Source organism: Staurois parvus, unplaced genomic scaffold, assembly GCF_062004578.1.
Source record: "Staurois parvus isolate SC_StPar_1 unplaced genomic scaffold, SC_StPar_1.0 ptg000126l, whole genome shotgun sequence".
Taxonomy (NCBI): Eukaryota; Metazoa; Chordata; class Amphibia; order Anura; family Ranidae; genus Staurois; species Staurois parvus.
Window position 1 is genome coordinate 3,211,918 of NW_028317922.1, and position 12,149 is coordinate 3,224,066.

Sequence of the window (12,149 nt, forward strand, 5' to 3'; positions counted from 1 at the left end):
CTTTGTATAAATTGTTAATTATGTTACAGCTGAGCCTCCTACCGCTGTAGAACTAACAGAGAAAATAAGTTTTCTTTGGTCATAAGAGAAAGTAGAAGACCGGAGCACAATCCACACTACCATGGTGGGGCATGAATCCCATTACTAGTACTCTTGAAGCCTTGTGGCCACTTAGATCTAAGCTGCTCAACTCAAACACTGTCGGTGCCAATTCAGCTTCAAAAGAGTACACACGTGACTGCCTAATAGATCCCTGATGTCTCCCTAAAGAGAACCTGTTGCCTGTACTATGCTATCACATAGGGAAAATGCCCCCACAGGCACATACATGCTCATATGAGCACAAATGTGGGTGTTGGATGCTCAAGCATACAAAACATTGACTGTATTTGTTATCATGGTATGTCAGAATGAGAGGAATAATTCTATAGCCAACATTGATAATTATCTTGTTGATAAATTGTTAAGATGCAAAGATTACTAAAGGGATGACTATGGACAATCTTGGACAAAATAGCTTTCTGCCACTTTGCAGGTGACATCTTTGGTGTCTATGTACTCGACATAACTTCTTTTTTATGTTCTACTACACTGGGGACTATATTGTTTTAGTGTGCAATAAAATTATGTGTATTTTATACTGAAAATAAAGATTTGTGAAATGTGTGACATAAAAAATTGCTAACAATGTTTTACAATATAGGGCAGTGGTATCCAAACTGCAGTCCAGGGGTCAGATGTGGCCCTTTGCTTGCTTTTATCTGGCCCTTGGGGCACTATTCCTTCCACTGATAACAACGGGGCATAAATCCCCCCCGGACACCAATGAAGGGGTACAATTTGTCCCAATGATACCAACGATAGGGCACAGTGACACCAATGATGGGGCATAGTTTCTTTTAATGACACTAACGATGGGGCGCTTTTCCTCCCACTGACACCAAAGAACTTTTCTATTCCAACTGGCCACAGTCCGGTCCCCCTAATGTCCGAAGGATAGTAAACTGTCCCTTTGCTTAGAAAGTTTGGAGACCCCTGCTATAGGGTCTCTGCTTTCAGAAAATATAGAAAGTTTTGGTTTTAAGTGCATTTTCATGTACAGGTCATACAAAGAGGAGGGAGGAGGTGAAGGGGTTAATATACAGATCACTTACAGTGGGAGGATGAAGATGAAGGCTTCATGTGTTGGAAAAGGAAGATGAAGGAGTTAAAGTATATGTGAACTCTCACCTTTCAACCCTTTCAGTTTAAAATGGTTATAAAGGCTGTAACCTTCAAAGTGAAGCTCCCCCCTCAGCCCCCCCTAATACTTACCTGAGCCTGATCTCAATCCAGAGATGTGTACGAGAGCAGCGGCTCTCCCGAGTCTCTCTCTCCTCATTGGCTGAAACATGAAATTGAAAATAATGTCACATACATATTCATAGAATAGAAAACCTCCTCTGAATGGCTCAGTAGAGCTCAGGCCAACCCGATTTTGTTCCAGAAGCAGGACAGGATGTTCTTGTCCCACTGCCAGATCACATCACTGTATTGTATGTAGCTGAGTCTATATACAATGTATACAGCACACACAGCCACTGCATCTGTTAGTGAAGTAAATAGTTAATTTGGGCCAGCTTGGAGAGACTTAACAAAGCCAGAAGCCATGTTAGCACACGTTGCCACAGTTGCGATGAAGTGACAGTTTGCAGTGAAAACTATACAACCTGCCTCATCTAGCGGCTGGAACTGCCATTCAAGTGCAGAGCAGTTGCTGAATGGACCTGTGGGCTTTAGCTGGATAAAACAGGCATTTGGGAGGTGATGTATCACCTCTGAGCTGCTTGTCAGATGTTTTTGTAAAGCAATCCACCACAGATCGCTATCCAAAAGGGTGGTCAACTCTGCCATATATATACAGTCAGGTCCATAAATATTGGGACAGCAACACAATTCTAACATTTTTGGCTCTATACACCACCACAATGGATTTGAAATGAAACAAACAAGATGTGCTTTAACTGCATACTGACAGCTTTAATGTGAGGGTATTTACATCCAAATCAGGTGAACGGTGTAGGAATTACAACAGTTTGCATATGTGCCACCCACTTGTTAAGGGACCAAAAGTAATGGGACAATTGGTTTCTCAGCTGTTCTATGGCCAGGTGTGTGTTATTCCCTAATTATCCCAACTACAATGAGCAGATAAAAGGTCCAGAGTTCATTTCAAGTGTGCTATTTGCATTTGGAATCTGTTGCTGTCAACTCTCAAGATGAGATCCAAAGAGCTGTCACTATCAGTGAAGCAAGCCATCATTAGGCTGAAAAAACAAAACAAACCCATCAGAGAGATAGCAAAAACATTAGGTGTGGCCAAAACAACTGTTTGGAACAGTTAAAAAGAAGGAACGCACCGGTGAGCTCAGCGACACCAAAAGACCCGGAAGACCACGGAAAACAACTGTGGTGGATGACCGAAGAGTTCTTTCCATGGGGAAGAAAACACCCTTCACAACAGTTGGCCAGATTAAGAACACTCTCCAGGAGGTAGGTGTATGTGTGTTAAAGTCAACAATCAAGAGAAGACTTCACCAGAGTGAATACAGAGGGTTCACCACAAGATGTAAACCATTGGTGAGCCTCAAAAACAGGAAGGCCAGCTTAGAGTTTGCCAAACAACATCTAAAAAAGCCTTCACAGTTCTGGAACAACATCCTATGGACAGATGAGACCAAGATCAACTTGTACCAGAGTGATGGGAAGAGAAGAGTATGGAGAAGGAAAGGAACTGCTCATGATCCTAAGCATACCACCTCATCAGTGAAGCATGGTGGTGGTAGTGTCATGGCGTGGGCATGTATGGCTGCCAATGGAACTGGTTCTCTTGTATTTATTGATGATGTGACTGCTGACAAAAGCAGCAGGATGAATTCTGAAGTGATTCGGGCAATATTATCTGCTCACATTCAGCCAAATGCTTCACAACTCATTGGACGCTTCACAGTGCAGATGGACAATGACCCAAAGCAGACTGCAAAAGCAACTAAAGAGTTTTTTAAGGGAAAGAAGTGAAATGTTATGCAATGGCCAAGTCAATCACCTGCCCTGAATCCGATTGAGCATGCATTTCACTTGCTGAAGACAAAACTGAAGGGGAAATGCCCCAAGAACAAGCAGGAACTGAAGACAGTTGCAGTAGAGGCCTGGCAGAGCATCACCAGGGATGAAACCCAGCGTCTAGTGATGTCTATGCGTTCCAGACTTCAGGCTGTAATTGACTGCAAAGGATTTGCAACCAAGTATTAAAAAGTGAAAGTTTGATTTATAATTATTATTCTGTCCCATTACTTTTGGTCCCTTACCAAGTGGGTGGCACATATGCAAACTGTTGTAATTCCTACACCGTTCACCTGATTTGGATGTAAATACCCTCAAATTAAAGCTGACAGTCTGTAGTTAAAGCACATCTTGTTTGTTTCATGTCAAATCCATTGTGGTGGTGTATAGAGCCAAAAATGTTAGAATTGTGTTGATGTCCCAATATTTATGGACCTGACTGTATATGTGTGAACAAGGCTTTACCAAGATACATTTTTGTTGGAAAGTCTGGATCAAGGAACTCTCTCCCTCAGACCCCACAGTATTTATGGGCTCCCCTACCACCTTCTGGGCACACCTTCTCAAAGATTGGCTGGAATCCCATAACTATTCAGGCTGCCCACTTTGATTTTCCCCCCACTATTATTCTAGAATCCTCTACAATACAGTGGGAACTAAGCAGAGCATAATTTACCTAGAAATCTACACTACTCTAGGAGGTTGCTACATGTCTATGGTGAACATAGAACTTGTGGTCCAATATTCTTTGAGTTACATAATGTATGTTGCCATTAACTTAAAGCTGAACTCAAGGCAGATATAAAAGGCACAAGTTATGCCTTGTCCACACTGGCACTGAAAGCAGGAGTTTAAGGTGGGTTTTTAATGCTCCCCAAACGCCTATGCAAATGATAATATGGACAGGACATGTTGCTGTTCACATTGTCAAAACATGAAGTGTTAGTGTCAATTCGCTTCAAAATTGAAGTTTCATGTGGAGTTTGAAGGAGTTGAAGCCTTTCAACTCCTTTTATTCGAATCTATGGTAACATGTCGCAAACGTGCTGGCATGCATTTGTAGCTTTTGTGGTGTGATTTTAACTTGCGTCAAACGCAATAAAAATGCACATAGGGCATTTGAGGGGGCGTTATAATGTGTGTTAAACGCAGGTCAAATCCACCTATTAACGCACATTAATTCTGTATGAGTGTTTGTTAAGAGTCAGCATTTTGAGTCAAGTGTGTACAGCCCTTAAGCGCTTACCTGCTGCTGTATAGCAGATATAGCAAAATAATGTATATATACGTGATTTTGCCTTTTTGGGTAGGGGCCGCAGATGTCAATCACCGGGTCTCAACCGACAATTACCGACCAGAAGTAAGACTGTTTTGTTTACTCTGTCAGCTCGGGCACACTGCTTGGGATGGCTGTGCACAGTACAGCCATCCCGATCAGTGTGCTTACAGTGAAGAACCCCCGCCCCGTAGTAAAACACTCCCTACACACAGTTAACCCTTTGATCAGCCCTCACATTAACCCTTTCCTGCCCAGTGTCATTAGTACAGTGTCAGTGCTGTTTTTTTATCACTGATCACTGTATTGGTGTCACTTTGGATGTCAGTGACACCAGTGGCGTCCTGAGGCAGGTGCAGTACGCCCCGGGTGACACTGACCGCATGGGGTGACACCGGACCCACTCCACAAAAAGGTAAGTTGTAAAGCAAACCAACAATCCCCGCAGGATGGATCCGATCCAACTTACCTTTTCTAGGAGTGGGTCCAGTGTCACCCCGTATAGGTTGCATGCCGATGATCCTGCGGGGATTGTCGGCATGCAACCTATACGAGGTGACACTGGTGTAGCGGCAAGATGTGTCTCCCATGTAGATATGTCCCCCTGAAGCAACTGCGCATGTCCCGGTTGATCGTGCCTGAAACCGGGACATGCGCAGTTGCTTCGGGGGGACATATCTACATGGGAGACACATCTTGCCACTACACCGGACCTGCTCCAAGAAAAGGTAAGTTGTAAAGAAAGCCGACGATCCCCGCAGAATGGATCGGATCTGCGGATTGAGCATAATGGGTCGAAGTCCGATCCATTCTGCGGGGATCGTCGGAGGGGGTGTCACCAAGTGTTACTGCACTGGGTGACACCAACCCTAGGGACGCCTCTGAGTGACACCAAATTAGTTCCCCCCAGTGTCAGAATGCCCGATGTAGTCCCGCTAAAAGTTGCTGATCGTCGCCATTACTAGTAGGGAAAAAGAAATCTCAATATCTATACCACCATTTCTAAACGCTATAACTTCATGTAAACCAATTAATTTACACGTATTGGGATTATTTTTAGCAAAGACATGTAGCAGAATACATTTTGGCTGAAATTTATGATGAAATTTGATTTTTTAAATTGTTTTACTGGATATGTTTAATAACAAAAAGTCAAAAATATTGTTTTTTTTTCTAAAAATCGTAGGTCGTTTTTTTGCTTATAGTGCAAAAAATAAAAAATGCACAGACGATCAAATACCACCGAAAGAAAGCTCAATTCGTGGGAAGAAAAGAATATAAATTTCATCTGGGTGCAGCGTGGCATGACTATGCAATTGTCAGTTAAAATAACGCAGCGCCGTAACGCAAAAAATGGCCTGGTCAGGAAGGGGCATAAATCCTCAGGAGGGCAAGTGGTTAATGCATTCATAAACATGATGTGTTATATCTTTAAGCCTGGGTTCACATACATGCTGTGCGGTATATCGCATGTGATTCGCACAGGAACCGCACCGCACCGCATTCTTGTGCAAATCACATGCAATTTGTGTGCAGTGTGATTGGAGCCATACATTTTGTATGGCTCTAATTGCACCACAACCGCACCAAAAACGTGTAGGACCTTTTTTTTGGGTCTGCACTAGAATCAGATCGCATGGGCATTCACACCTATGCGATCTGATTCTGCACATCGCACCATATTTTGTGGACCGCTTTTGGGGTGTTGTTAACTTAACATACACACCCACAGCGGTTTGCATGAATGCGGTGCGATTCTGATGCAGTGCGGAATTCGCACTGAAACCGCTGCAAATTCGGCACCGCATCAGTGTGAAGCAGGGCTTAATGTTTTTTTTTTTATTGCAGGCAGTGTAGATATGTAAGTTTGACTTGGTATCAGCCTCTTGCAGTCTGCTTTGCAGTCTGTACAGCAGAGCTAAGAGAGGGGGTGCAGAACAAGAAGCTGATAAGGTGTTGTAGAGTGCAGGAAGCAATAATGACAGAAGGAGAGAGCAGAGTGATAGAGAAATGAGCTCATCAGTGTGCTGCTTCTCCTTTCACTGTCCAGTCACTGAGTCAGGGCTGGAAGAAGACCTATATGTCAAAGTGAAACTGCAGCAGAAAGATCACGCTAGATAGAGCTGCACAGTGTGGCAGAACTGTGTACATCTCAGGACTGGATGGACAGAAATACAAATTTAAAAAATAAAATTCTCATATACTGTAGATTATTAATCTGCATATTTTATCTGTTTGCCTGGACTTTAGCTTTAATTTAAGGATCAATATCTTATTATTTTTAGCAGGTGTATAGACTGAATTAACCATTTTGTGTCTGTGCCTGCAGCTTATACCCAGGCTTGTCGTGCCTTGATGATCATCTCTCTCATCCTTGGCCTCTTAGCTTGTTTAATCTCCTTGTTTGGACTGAAGTGCACCAAATTTGGAAGCAAAGATGAACACACCAAGGGAAAGATTGCTCTGTCTGGAGGACTCATTTTCATTGTAGCAGGTACCTCACTTTATATCTCAAACATACTGTAGTACACACTGAAATAAGTGTTTTTTCCTGTGAAGTCAAGAGGTCTGTTGAAATAATATATTTTTTTAAATCTGAATGAAGTTCCTTTTCACATTAGCAGACCAATGGGGTCCTACTGTCCGTTTTTCAGGTGGACCCGATCTGTCCATCCATAGACTTCTATGAATCAGCAGGTGTCACCTGTCACACCTGCCAGCAACCAATCCGATCCTGTATGCCAAAAAGAGACACATGGGGATCCGTTCCCCATCCATCCAGCGGATCAGATTAGATGACAATCAGTTGGAAACGAACAGGCGGTCAGTTTTCATCTGACCGTCCCATTGAAATCAGTGGGCAGTGTCTTTGTCCGCTCTGCAGCAGCACAGTGGAGAGAGACCTGTCATCCGCCTGCTCAGTAAGCATCAGCGGAGAGACCCCCCCCCGTTGAGCAGGCAGATCATGCTGATGGATCCGCCCCATCTAAAAGGGGCATAAACCCATCAATTTAATTGTTGCATTCCAAGTATGCCGGGAATGGTAATTGTCACATTTGCTGGGGCTCTCAACAAGCAATCAAATGGCTGGAGTCATAACTGATCACATGTGCAGCATCATGGCAGTTGCAGATCAGAGGCCAAGATGGCATCTTCCTTGGCTGAAAAGGAGGGTTTAGTTCCTCTTTATGTCATTTTATAGGATGAACAAATGTATTATGAAGTAGCATCATCACTGTGGTATGATCCAACCTGTTACAGTTAAACAGAAACTCCACTTTCATTGAGAAAAATACATTCCCCTTGGGGTGATCTATGTACATTGGGGGGATTTTAACAAACTTGGTTGTAGATTCCTACCTTTTGTTATTCTGAAGATATAAGTTCTCCCACTTAGAAATCATGGAGGGGTCTGAAATTCACATTGTAGGTGCATTCCCACTCTGAGACAGAATTAAAAATAAATTCAGGAAATCACATTGTATGATTTTTAAAGAAATGTATTTATCTTGCATTTATCTGAACATAAGTATTTGAACACCTGAGAAAATCAGTGTTAATATTTGGTACAGAAGCGTTTGTTTGCAATTACAGAGGTCAAACGTTTCCTGTAGTTCTTGACCAGGTTTGCACACACTGCAACAGGGATTTTGGCCCACTCCTCCACACAGATCTCCTCTAGATCTGTCAGGTTTCGGGGCTGTCGCTGAGCAACACGGAGTTTCAGCTCACTCCAAAGATTTTCTATTGGATTTAGGTCTGGAGACTGGCTAGGCCACTCCAGAACCTTGATATGCTTCTTACGGAGTCACTCCTTGGTTATCCTGGCTGTGTGCTTTGGGTCGTTGTCATGTTGGAAGACCCAGCCACGACCCATCTTCAATGCTCTGACTGAGGGAAGGAGGTTGTTGCTCAAAATCTCACAATAAATGGCCCCATTCATCCTCTCCTTAAGTCGTCCTGTCCTGTCGTCCTGTGCAGTCGTCCTGTCCCCTTCGCAGAAAAGCACCCCCAAAGCATGATGTTACCACCCCCATGCTTCACAGTAGGGATGGTGTTCTTGGGATGCAACTCATCCTTCTTTTTCCTCCAAACACGACGAGTGAAGTTTAGACCAAAAAGTTCTACTTTGGTCTCATCTGACCACATGACTTTCTCCCATGCCTCCTATGGATCATCCAGATGGTCATTGGCAAACTTCAGACAGGCCTGGACATGTGATGACTTGAGCAGGGGAACCTTCCGTGCAATGCATGATTTGAAACCATGACGGCGTAGTGTTCTACCGACAGTGACCTTTGAAACTGTGGTCCTAGCTCTCTTCATGTCATTGACCAGCTCCTCCCTTGTAGTTCTGGGCTGATTCCTCACCTTACTTATCATCAGTGATACCCCACGAGGTGAGATCTTGCATGGAGCCCCAGTCCAAGGGAGACTGACAGTCGTCTTTAGCCTCTTCCATTTTCTAACAATTGCTCCAACAGTTGATCTATTTTCACTAAGCTGCTTGGCAATTGCCCCGTAGCCCTTTCCAGCCTTGTGGAGGTCCACAATTTTGTCTCTGGTGTCTTTTGACAGCTCTTTGGCTTGCCCATGGTAGTAGTTGGCGTCTGACTGACTGTGGGGTGGACAGGTGTCTTTAAAGGGCTCAGACAGGTGCTACTAAGTTAGATTAATGAGTGGAGGAGTAGAGGTGGACTTTTTAAAGGCACAGTAACAGGTCTTTGAGAGCCAGAATTCTTGCTCTTTCTTAGGTGTTCAAATACTTATGTTCAGCAGTGCAAGACAAATAAATTCTTTAAAAATCATACAATGTGATTTCCTGAATTTTGTTTTTTAAATTCTGTCTCTCAGAGTGGGAATGCACCTACAATGTGAATTTTAGACCCCTCCATGATTTCTAAGTGGGAGAACTTGCAAAATCGCAGGGTGTTCAAATACTTCTGTTCCTCACTGTAGCTATTTGTTTGTCTGTGTCCATGTGCAAAGAAAAGGAGAATTGGAGTGGTTTTAAAATTATCAATCAGCTGCTACACTAGCAGGGTGAGGAAATTGGCAGGGCGTGCATCCCTTTGGACATGATTTCCCTTCAGAAGTATCTCACAAAAAATGACACTTTTTTTGCAGGGGATGCCAAAAATCTGATTTGTATCTTAGTGCAGACTTCTGGGAAAATCAGTAAGTCAATCACACAAGCAGGAATTGACATTTTCAGGGGCGTTCTGTACACCATCTGTGTGCAGAACACCTCCAGGTAACCATATTGCATTGCATTTTACAGAAAATGCTGCAGATTGAAAAGAAAAGGGAATTTTTCATAACATTCAATTACAATATGATTTGAGTGTATACACTATATTATTTTTTTCCCATGAACGTGGAGTTACCCTTTAAATGAGATCAGAGGAAATTTCCCTGATGAAGTCACAGGACCTGCTCTTTTTTTACTTCATTATGCATTAACCAGGAAGTGGCAAAGATAAAAAGCTTTTAACGGTTTTACGCAGTACACAATACTTGGTATGTTTTTGTTTGCCTTGAATGACAGAGGAGCAGATTGGTGCCTACAGAGTCTGAACTCCAGGAAGGGGAAAAAAGCAGTGTAGGAGCTCTATAATATACAGGCCATCCTTTTAAAGTGAGAGCATATCTAGACTTGTGATGGAAGAGGAGTGCAGTGAACCACTGGGGATACTGCACAGAGGAAATGGAAAATCTGTGGCACCTTGGGTTGATTTATTTTTTGGACAACACAGTTGGACTATAATGATTTATGTCGGGATTTAACTTTCATTGGATTATACTACAGGACTTTAATTTTTTCTTGTACAAAACATTTTATTTATGGTGTATTGTGGTTACATGAGAGTAGCACTGCACTTTTATACTCTATAATTGATTTTTATTGTGTGAACCGCATATTAGTGTTAGCTGGCCACTGTGTTTGTTTATAGATGTTTTATATATATATATATATATATATATATATATATATATATATATACAGTGGGGATCGAAAGTTTGGGCACCCCAGCTAAAAATTTGTATTAATGTGCATAAAGAAGCCAAGGAAAGATGGAAAAATCTCCAAAAGGCATCAAATTACAGATTAGACATTCTTATAATATGTCAACAAAAGTTAGATTTTATTTCCATCATTTACACTTTCAAAATAACAGAAAACAAAAAAATGGTGTCTGCAAAAGTTTGGGCACCCTGCAGAATTTATAGCATGCACTGCCCCCTTTGCAAAGCTGAGACCTGCCAGTGTTATGGATTGTTCTCAATCATCGTCTGGGAAGACCAGGTGATGTCAATCTCAAAGGTTTTAAATGCCCAGACTCATCTGACCTTGCGCCAACAATCAGCACCATGGGTTCTTCTAAGCAGTTGTCTAGAAAACTGAAACTGAAAATAGTTGACGGTCACAAAGCTGGAGAAGGCTATAAGAAGATAGCAAAGCGTTTTCAGATGTCAATATCCTCTGTTCGGAATGTAGTTAAGAAATGGCAGTCATCAGGAACAGTGGAAGTTAAAGCAAGATCTGGAAGACCAAGAAAAATATCAGACAGAACAGCTCGCAGGATTGTGAGAAAAACAATTCAAAACCCACGTTTGACTGCACGATCCCTCCAGAAAGATCTGGCAGACACTGGAGTTGTGGTACACTATTCCACTATAAAGAGATACTTGTACAAATATGGTCTTCATGGAAGAGTCATCAGAAGAAAACCTCTTCTACGTCCTCACCACAAAAATCATCGTTTGAACTTTGCAAATGAACATATAGACAAGCCTGATGCATTTTGGAAACACCTTCTGTGGACCGATGAGGTTAAAATTGAACTTTTTGGCCGGAATGAGCAAAGGTACGTTTGGAGAAGAAGGGGCACAGAATTTAATGAAAAGAACCTCTGTCCAACTGTTAAGCATGGGGTTGGATCAATCATGCTTTGGGGTTGTGTTGCAGCCAGTGGCACAGGGAACATCTCACGAGTAGAAGGAAAAATGGATTCAATAAAATTTCAGCAAATTTTGGATGGTAACTTGATGCCATCTGTGAAAAAGCTGAAGTTAAAGAGAGGATGGCTTCTACAAATGGATAATGATCCTAAACACACCTCGAAATCCACGGGGGATTACATCAAGAGGCGTAAACTAAAGGTTTTGCCATGGCCTTCACAATCTCCTAACCTCAACATAATTGAAAATCTATGGCTAGACCTTAAAAGAGCAGTGCGTGACAGACAGAGCACAGAAATCTCAAAGAACTGGAAGACTTTTGTAAGGAAGAATGGGCAAAGATACCTCAAACAAGAATTTAAAGACTCTTGGCTGGCTACAAAAAGCGTTTACAAGCTGTGATACTTGCCAAAGGGGGCAGTGCAAGATATTAACTCTGCAGGGTGCCCAAACTTTTGCAGATGCCATTTTTTTGTTTTCTGTTATTTTGAAAGTGTAAATGATGGAAATAAAATCTAACTTTTGTTGACATATTATAAGAATGTCTAATCTGTAATTTGATACCTTTTGGAGATTTTTCCATCTTTCCTTGGCTTCTTTATGCACATTAATACAAATTTTTAGCTGGGGTGCCCAAACTTTCGATCCCCACTGTATATATGTAGCAGTGCAAGAGTTTCACAATATAAAATACACTTTTAGTTAATAACCTCAGCATTTTAATAACAATATATGCAATATAGTGGCTATAGAAAAGAATCACTTCTCTAAAATAATCGCATTTTATTGCTTTGCAGCCTGAAATGAA

At 42.1% G+C, this 12,149-nt stretch overlaps 1 protein-coding gene across 2 annotated transcripts in view; it reads left to right on the plus strand.

Annotated features, from left to right (window-relative positions):
* LOC149467021 (claudin-15-like) overlaps positions 1–12,149 on the plus strand; it is a 75,687-nt gene that overhangs the window by 48,975 nt on the left and 14,563 nt on the right. For both annotated transcript variants that reach the window (XM_089672355.1, XM_089672356.1), the window contains one exon: positions 6,708–6,872. In XM_089672355.1, the coding sequence (XP_089528481.1) occupies positions 6,708–6,872 (165 nt within the window). The remainder of the gene's footprint in view (positions 1–6,707; positions 6,873–12,149) is intronic.